The following is a 9361-nucleotide window of genomic DNA, read 5'->3' as shown; positions in this document are numbered from 1 at the left end:
TGCCTCAAGAAGGCTGAGGGCAGCAGCAAGCCCCACTGCCTGGGCAAGACCAAAGGCAGGACCCACCCCAACATCCACCCTGAGGTGGTGCAGAGGCTGCGGGACTTCTACAGGCCCTTCAACATGAAGTTCTACCAGATGACGGGACATAACTTTGGCTGGGATTGATGTGAAATATAGGTGGACACATTTGTTTGTTAAAGTTATTTTTTTCTCTCTGTAATTCAATGGCAAAACAAGAAGAAGATGTGGAGATATTGCTATATATATGTAAAATGTACAGAAATCTATTTTATAATAATTTATTTTTATTTCTAAGCAATTAATTCACTAAGCTGCCTAACCATATTTGTACATACATAGCATCTGGCCCACATTATTATTATTTTTTTTTTAACATTCCACATTTTATTTTATCCGGCTCTTTCTACGGTTCTGCTCTAAGCAGAGTTGCTGGTGTGTCCAAATGCAGATAGCCTGTCCATGGTGACTGATATAAGACCAGAGGTGAACTATGTAAAAGCACTATGTTACGGGTACAGACAGAGTTGGCAGAGCAGTGAAAAAATAGTCGAAACCCATTCATGTGCGTCCTGATTTCGACATGCATCATCACTTCGCCTTCAGTGGCCATCACCTTCCCCCACACCGTTCTGAACCCACATCCTCCTATGAATTTCAGTTCCGTCTCAACATTGTGTTTAGCTGAAATGAGGTCCTTTGGCTTTTGTTTCCCCCAGTCCCATTCTCCTGCCCTCGCATTGGCCTAACCAGCTGATCTGATGTCCCTTTCACTCAATAACAGGTAGATCAATAGGCCTAATTGCTACTCATTGTGTCAGTCATGCTTAAAGTATATGCCTAGGCCTTTCTCTTGCTGTGCTCCTCTGGCCTATTCTAATGAATGACCCATCCATCAATTGCTAAATCCTATTTCGGACCGCAGAGGAGCCCCATGTTGACATTATGCTAATGCTTTAACGTAACCGGGGGCTGATCGATCGGGTCTCCCCGTTCTCCCATTAGAAGAGCACTGTTGGATCAGAGCCAGACTCTTTGCCCTATCTACAGGGTTCAAAGGTCAGACAAAGTCTCAATCACATTTCCCTGAGAGGCATTTGATTTCTTGAAGAGACTAGGGCAGCCCAGGTCAAGAAATGACTGGAGGCATTGTCTTCACGGTAGGGAGGAGAATGCTTGGCGTGAAGCACAGTCGAATCAGCGCACACATCTGTAAGATGTAGAGCGTAAAGATGGGGATGATACGAAAAAAAAACAACCAAGATCTGCTTCAGTGAAAGACAGCTTCTTCATCAAACGGGATCCGCCATCTTACAGTAGATCTTAGATGACAGATCAAACGTTCAAGCAACGAGGAGGAGGAGGGAGGGGGAGGGGTGGTACAGAACATTAAACATCAACGTTCATCAGTTGATGTCATGGTCTTCGCTCAATATAGTTTGCCTTATTCACCCTATCATATCATACTAACATGTTTCATCGTTCTATCATCGATCTCAACTCTCTACTTCTTGCCAAAAAAAAAATGAAGCTCAGATGTCAAGTTTCACACAGCTTGAGCCACTATCTTACTTTTGATCATTTCTTCTTCTTTCTTTTTTTTCTCTCTCTCTCTCTTTCTCTCTCTCTGTCTCTCGATGGTTCTTCTTTGTTGTTGTTTGTCTTTCAACCTGAATTGTTGATATGCAAGAGGGAGAAACAGTCTTTAGTTGTCATCTGGCGATGTGCTGTACGTCCCCCATAGCCCTTGCAGCTGGTGGCTCTCTAGTTCAAAAGCACTGGGAGTGACCATGCTGTCCTCCTATAGGCTGTCCTCCTATAGGCTGTCCTCCTAGGCTAGGCTGTCCTCCTATAGGCTGTCCTCCTAGGCTAGGCTGTCCTCCTATAGGCTGTCCTCCTAGGCTAGGCTGTCCTCCTATAGGCTGTCCTGCTAGGCTAGGCTGTCCTCCTCTAGGCTGCGCTCCAAGAGGATCATGGGAATAAAATCCTGGCCTCATTGGCTTCCGGAAGGGTCTACGTGTGTTAAAGCAGGGCCCGGAGCGAATGTACACCTCCTAAAAAATCCCTCCAATCAAATTCAGAAGTAAATGTGTCGCTGACTACTCCACGTCAGCGGAAATCAGGAAAATAATACAAATAACGATGGTACTTTTTTCAGTTTTAGACAACACTGTGACTCTAATTAACCATCCAGCCCAACTGCAAATGCCCAGTTCCTGTCAGAAAACAAACCCAAGTCAACCGTTGAAGCTGTTGGAACTGGTTGGTTTTTGCCTCAAACCGGTTGATGGATGTCGGGGAGATGGCGGCCTGTCATGTCTCTCGATTGGTCCTCATATTCACAGAGTGGCGAAATTACACTTCAATTATGACGCCCATATGAACAAAGCCTCGGTCTCCCCTCCTCCCCTTAGTGCAATGATTGATAAAAAGCATTTATAATGGTCCTTTAATGCAGGCACACCCTGCTTCCATAAGCTATCGTCATCTGAAATAATGTGCAGTGGTGTCCATCTTCCTCCCCTTGTAATTGCTGGCGTGATGCGTTGGAGTTGTGGTCTTGTTAATGTTACCTGAGAGAGCCTCTCCAGAAGCATGCTGCTGCAGACTTTATGGTTGAGTTTTATTCAACCCTTTTAGGGAGATCGACACATTTTAGTGATGTTTGTCTTCAACCCCGCCCCCCCCCCCGCGCGACCCCCCCCCCCTCCCACACACATATAATATGTTATTTAGACTAGCAGATTCTGTATGTATAAAGATGAAAAAGACATTTAAATCAAGTATTTTGTGGTATGTACTGTACAACAAAGGAATTAATTTTACACAGTGAAAGAGCAAAATGGAACAGATGTTTCTAGATAATTAAATACTGAACATTCATACTATTTCTTTGTATGAAGAAATAAATAAAAAGTATATATTTTACCAAAACAGCATCGTATTTACGTGATTTTTTTGTTCTTGTGTGTCAACATGTGTACGAAAGTGAAGATCAGCATTTGTTTCCCCATAAAATGCAGACGTGTGTTTAGCAACCTAGCAAGTATAGTAGCTGTTTCTCGTGCACCATTGGATCAATTGACTTTTGTAGTGGTATACCTTTCCACAAAGTACCCTTTCTGGAATAAATCTCATTAATGTTAGTCAGGGGAGGTCTGAAACAGAGACAGAGCATGCTGTGTCATCCAGACGGGGGGTGTGTGTGTGTGTGTGTGTGTGTGTTTGTGTGTGTGTGTGTGCACGTTTGTATGTGTGTGTGTGTGTGCGCACATGTTTCTATGTGTGTGTGTGTGTGTGTGTGTGTGTGTGTGTGTGTGTGTGTGTGTGCACGCCTCCGTGTGTGTGGTTATGGAGCTGGGGGGTCGTTGTGGTCCATGACCCAGAGCTGCGTGGGAGGTTTGGGTTGGCGGTGGTTCTGACTCCTGATCGGAAATGCCCCCCCCCCCTGCCCACACCCTCACCTCACCCCCCTGTGAAAAGCACACACTGTTTGCTCGTGTCTGCTAATGAGATACGCCACCATGGCAGTATATCCACAGACTACTGAAACACCTCCATACTCTAACAAGGCCCCATTCACTACCCCAGAGGTGGTGTGTTTACGGACCTGTGTTCTGACGGGGTTGTTGACATGTGCAGCAGGTTTCGAAACCAGCTGAGGTCTTCTTGGTCCGCAGAGTTGTCCAATGAAATTTAAATCTCAAACCCAGTTGAGTACATAAACAGATCAGGAATGTACAGTATGAATGAAGTTTACCTCAGTTCAGGCAGGACGCTGTAAGTCCAGCAGCACAGCTGTCCATCAGGTGATCATCAGGTGATCATCAGGTGATCTCACGTGTGCAAAACACATCACATGTTCATGGGACGAGGCTTAAAAGAGCCGAGTTATGCAACGGTCCACCATGGTTAAACAGTGCAATGCCATTGGCTATGAGAGTTATACTTATGGGTCGTCCCACCCACCGCCCCGAGCCTCCACCTCAGCCTCCACCTCAGCCTCCACCCCAGCCTCCACCCACCACCCACCACCCCAGCCTCTGCCCACCGCCCCGAGCCTCCACCTCAGCCTCTACCCCAGCCTCCACCCACCACCCACCACCCCAGCCTCTGCCCACCGCCCCGAGCCTCCACCTTAGCCTCCACCCCAGCCTCCACCCACCACCCCAGCCTCTGCCCACCGCCCCAGCCTCCACCCCAGCCTCCACCCACCACCCCAGCCTCTGCCTCAGCCTCCACCCACCGTCCCAGCATCCACCCACCGCCCCAGCCTCCACCCACCAACCCAGCCTCTGCCCACCGCCCCAGCCTCCACCCCGGCCTCCGCCCCAGCCTCCACCCACCGCCCCAGCCTCCACCCACTCAGTCGCTCCGTATTATTAAACCTACCCTGGGGGGGGGGTTGATAGTTATGGGCTCCCTGCCTTGTATTATTATTCTTTATGTTATGTTGTTAAACGTCAGACGGGGAGCTATGCAGAGCGGAACCATCCAATTACGCCAAACCTAATGTACTACAATGTCATTAAACAGTGTTAAACCAGCGTAAGTGCCCTGACTGGGCAGGATACAAGGTGCTACAGTGTGTACGGTTGGATGGAGGTGGTGATTCCTATAGTACTACCCATAGTTAGACCATAGTTAGCTACAGTTTTGCTACTGTATTTTCAAACTTCTACCTTTTACTGATCTAGATTTCCAGAGTTAAAAATAGAGTGTGACAGTTGAAGTCTTGTGGCACCATTGTGATCGTGTCCCTGTTGGGCTTGGATGCTCTGGATGTGACTGGCAGCCCCTCGTGTTTGTTTTTACGCCTCGGTTATATAAAGTAAACACACTAATGAAAGTGTCTGTCACAATATTCAACTCTACGGGGGATCTTTTGACGTCAAGCCGGAGATGAGCAGGGAAATCGATATGGCGACTATTTTGTCTTTTTTGAGTTGACTTTTACTTTTAGAGATTCACATCCATACAATGCTGAACTGGTTTGTTTACGTTTGAAAGCAAGTAAAACGGCTTGTACCAGTTCACCTGACAAATAAGCTTTGATTTCTCTTTCTGGTTTATATACAATCAAGATTTGTGTGAGTGGAGTGTGTGTGTGATATCTTTTAAAAAACGGAATCATTTAGTATCTAACTTTTCTGTTAATAAGCAGGTCCAAAAATATCGAACATATTGTCTATTATTGCAATACCATTTCCATTACTGTAGTCAGTGTTGACTAGGACTATTTTTCCAACCTGAACCACCGGGACCTCGACACATGTTTTAATGAGATGATTACAGGAGAAATCCTCTGAGAGATACAGGCTCACAGAGATGCTATCTGATCACAACATCCACTCAGATCCAGTGGGTGAGCTGACTCAACCATCCCGATAACACACAGCGACTCCCAGGGCTCCAGAGAGGGGAGCAGGGTCAGCAGGGACATGGATGTAGCGGAGAGGGCAACAGTGAAGAGCAGGTGGCAGCCCAGGCTCTGGAGGGCTGGAGCCACAGCGTTCGTGCCACAGGCTATTGTTCTGCATGGAAAACTAGACTCGCATTAGCACGGTGGAACAATGTGCTTGCTTTCCGTCGCACTGTTCTTCCGTTGAGGTCGGGACGTACGGCCTCGTTGGAAAATGTGTTCAATAGAGGTGGTGCTGAAACAAACAAATGATGAGGCGAAACGTGAGCAAAAAAAGGTGACACAGTAGAACGTTGACTTAGTGAGCATAGCAGCACCTCATCATCCCCGTGCACACCCTCCCTCCCTCCCTCCCTCCTCAACCCCCCACCCCTCCACCCTCATCCCCCCTCCTCAGCCCCTCCCCTCACCTCCTCCCCCCTCCCTCCTCCCTCATCCCCCCTCCTCAGCCTCCCCCCTCCCTCCTCCCTCATCCCTACTACACCCCCCCTCTCTCCTCCTCCCTCCTCAGCCTCCCCCCTACCCTTCCATCCTCAGACTCCCCCCTCCCCACCTAATCCCCAGGTAGTGGCATGTCTCAAGCGGACCAGAGGCCTCTCATCATCCTTAACAACACCACACTAACAAGTCTGGATCTGGATAACTGCTCAGCTGGAGAGAGAGAGAGAGAGAGAGAGAGAGAGAGAGAGAGGGGGGGGGGGGGGGGGGGGGGGGGCATTGAAAGATGCACCAGAGAGGAAGCCAAACAGGATGTGGTCTTCAAGCTTACCTTGGCAGTTTGGAGTGAGAACAGGTTCTGTCGGCCAGCGCCCAGCTGTGTCCTGAACCACAAATGTTAACTCATGGCTAACCTGATTAACCTGCTCATAGGTGAGATGGATAGACAGACAGACAGACAGGCAGACAGACAGACAGACAGACAGGCAGGCAGACAGACAGACAGACAGACAGACAGACAGGCAGGCAGGCAGGCAGGCATGCAGACAGACAGGCAGGCAGACAGGCAAGCAGACAGACAGGCAGGCAGACAGGCAAGCAGACAGACAGAGAACTCTAGGACTAGCACACAGACAGACAGACAGACAGACAGACAGACAGACAGACAGGCAGACAGAAAGACAGGCAGGCAGGCAGGCAGACAGACAGACAGACAGGAAGACAGAGAGACAGACAGGCAGGCAGGCAGGTAGACAGACAGGCAGGCAGGCAGATAGTCAGGTAGACAGACAGGCAGACAGACAGGCAGGCAGACAGGCAGACACGCAGGCAGACAGACAGACAGACAGACAGACAGAGGTATGACAGACAGACAGACAGACAGACAGACAGACAAACAGACAGAGGGATGACAGTTGGTAACTGCAGCGTTGTGTTCCCAGGTTGAAGGCTTGTTGTTGTCGTCACTGCTGGCCCCTGGGCTGTTGTGGGTAAAGGTTGCTGTTGTTGTCGGGAGCAGACACCTGGCAGCCCGAGACACGCAAGGCCCCCATCCTCTCTTTCTGCTGCTCTCCTCCTCCTCCTCCTCCTCCTCCTCCTCCTCAATCCCCCCTTTCCCTCCCTCCCCCATCCTCTCCCTCCACTACTCCCGTCCCTCTCTTCCTCAATCCCCCTCTTTACCTCCCTCCCTCCACTGCTCCCCTATACTCCTCAATCCCCCCCTTTCCCTCCCTCCCCCATCCTCTCCCTCCGCTGGTCCCTCTTCCTGTCCCTCTCTTCCTCAATCCCCCCCCCCCCTCTCCTTAGAGCCAGTTGCTGTGTGCTGGTGTTTGATCTTATTAGCTTCATGCTGCAAAGCAATTGCACAATATCCAAACAGTCTTGTCACAATGGGGGAAACATTACCATGGGGCTGCAGGGGGGGGGCATCAATAATTTAGCCCGGTGGTCTGCTGTCCTTTTAGAGCTCAACATGGAAGCGCTCTCTGGAAGAAGGGGGGGGTGTGGTTGGGACCGATGGCTTGTTTCTGTCTCTCACACACGCAAGCCCTCCTTAGCTGTTGACATGGTCCAGCTCTCTTGTCTTCGTGTGAGTCCTTTGGGAGAGAGAGAGAGAGGGGGGGCATGGTTCTGTATTTGCCGTGAATGCTGGGATTTCAGATATTCTAGAGAAATAATGAAGACCAGGAATGATGTACAGTATGTTGATATGACATTCTTGGATCCTTGATTTTTGCATGAGAGAGAGAGAGAGAGAGAGAGAGAGAGAGAGAGGGAGGGAGGGAGAGAGAGAGATAGAGAGGGAGAGAGAGAGAGAGAGAGGGGGGGGGAGAGAGAGAGAGAGAGAGAGAGAGAGAGAGAGAGAGGGAGGGAGAGAGAGAGAGAGAGAGAGAGAGAGAAAAAAGAGAGAGCAAGAGGGAGAGAGAGAGAGAGAGGGAGAGAGACAGAGAAAGAGAGAGGGAGAGAGACAGAGACAGAAAGTCATATCCAAAGTGACAGATATGTTGTCTATCCTTTTCATTGAATCCCCAAACTCTAGGAACACAGAGGCTTAACAGAACAGTAGTTCTCCACGAACTCCATTACCTTACTCTACTTCTTGAGACCTCATTGCCCCCGCCCCCCCCCCCCCCCCCCCATCATAATCACCCAATGCCCCCTTTCTCCGTGACAGATGCCCAACACGCTGGGACAGGCTGCTGCCCTACAGATGTGAAAGGAACCTGCCAGTCAGTCGGGCTGCAGAGAGGAAACCCATTGAGCAGGAGGATGAGGAGGAAGCCTATCTGATCGCCGCAGGTATAACAGGAGATTAGCTGACACACCTGAGGAGCCAGGGCCCCCGAGCCCTCGAGCCCCCGAGCCCCCGGAAGTTTACACAAGGCAGTGACTGATTAAGCCTGGATTACAGCCGCTTTATTATCAAGTCACGGTATCGAGTTCGGTTTCCTCCGATCACTCAATTACTGAACACAACTGCTTCCATTTCACCTGAGCACCAGCCTGGTCTTGCCCTACACCCCCCCTCCCCACCCCCCCCATCCCACCTGTCCAATTACAATAGCAACTGTACATTGATATCTTTTACCCTTTTTTCAGAGGGTTCAAGAGAACCATAGATTATAAGGGTGTTTTTTTATGTTTGACTCAAAATAAACACCTCTGTGTTACAGCGATTTGGGTCATTTCCTGTTTGGTTGTTCTACCGGAGGTTCCCCCCTGTGCCAGCGTTGGTACAGTGCCATTACTGGAGGTCTGACACGGACAGCTAGAGAGAGTGTGTGTACGCTGACAGGTAAAGGTGTAGTGTGTAGTGTGTACTACTCTGTACAGTACTGTACCTGCAGGTGTGTGTGTGTGTGTGTGTGTGTGTGATATGAAGCCCCCCTGTCTGACACTAAGGGGATGTGTCTCTGTTACACACACACACACTCAGGCAGGCTGGCTCACGCAGCTGAGGGTCACATGATGGTAAAGCCTGAGGATCACACACACACACACACACACACACACACACACACACACACACACACACACACACACACACACACACACACACACACACACACACACACACACAAATGCTTTTGGACCAGGATGGGAAACATAAATATAGGTTAAAGACAGGTGGGCAATGCTGAACAAAGAAGAGGGCTCTTTACCAGGTAGGAAGTGACTGGTGCTGTGACACCTGCCAGCGCTGTCTCCAGGTGGTGATCACAACATTACAGTGTTTATTTTGCATCATGTATTGCACAATTTCTTTTGCATCATGCATCTGTGTCGGTGTGCAACGTCTAATAATTATAATAATAATAATAACTATTTTTTGAGTATGTTTGTGTGTGTGTGTGTGTGTGTATGTGTGTTTGTGTGTGTGTTTGTGTGTGTGCGTCTGTTTTTGTCTATCTGTGTGTGTATGTGTGTGTGTGTGTGTGTATGTGTGTGTGTGTGTGTGTGTGTATGCATGTGTACGTGTGT

The 9361-nt window shown here is 49.2% G+C and overlaps 2 protein-coding genes across 2 annotated transcripts in view; both read left to right on the top strand.

The window, feature by feature from the left end:
- Positions 1-2854, top strand: part of LOC310817395 (heparan sulfate glucosamine 3-O-sulfotransferase 3B1-like) — a 22762-nt gene extending 19908 nt beyond the window's left edge. Inside the window, exon 2 of the mRNA XM_083687963.1 lies at positions 1-2854. This exon is cut by the window's left edge and continues 451 nt beyond it. Within this exon, the coding sequence (XP_083544089.1) occupies positions 1-168 (168 nt within the window). The 3' untranslated portion in view covers positions 169-2854.
- Positions 1-5116, top strand: part of cox10 (cytochrome c oxidase assembly factor heme A:farnesyltransferase COX10) — an 82942-nt gene extending 77826 nt beyond the window's left edge. Inside the window, exon 8 of the transcript XR_014554681.1 lies at positions 5106-5116. The gene's annotated coding sequence lies outside the window, so the exon portion shown is untranslated. The remainder of the gene's footprint in view (positions 1-5105) is intronic.
- The last annotated feature ends 4245 nt before the right edge of the window (positions 5117-9361 follow it).

The sequence above is a fragment of the Argentina silus genome (assembly GCF_951799395.1).
Source record: "Argentina silus genome assembly, chromosome: 16".
Taxonomy (NCBI): Eukaryota; Metazoa; Chordata; class Actinopteri; order Argentiniformes; family Argentinidae; genus Argentina; species Argentina silus.
This window is presented reverse-complemented; position numbering and strand designations above follow the sequence as displayed.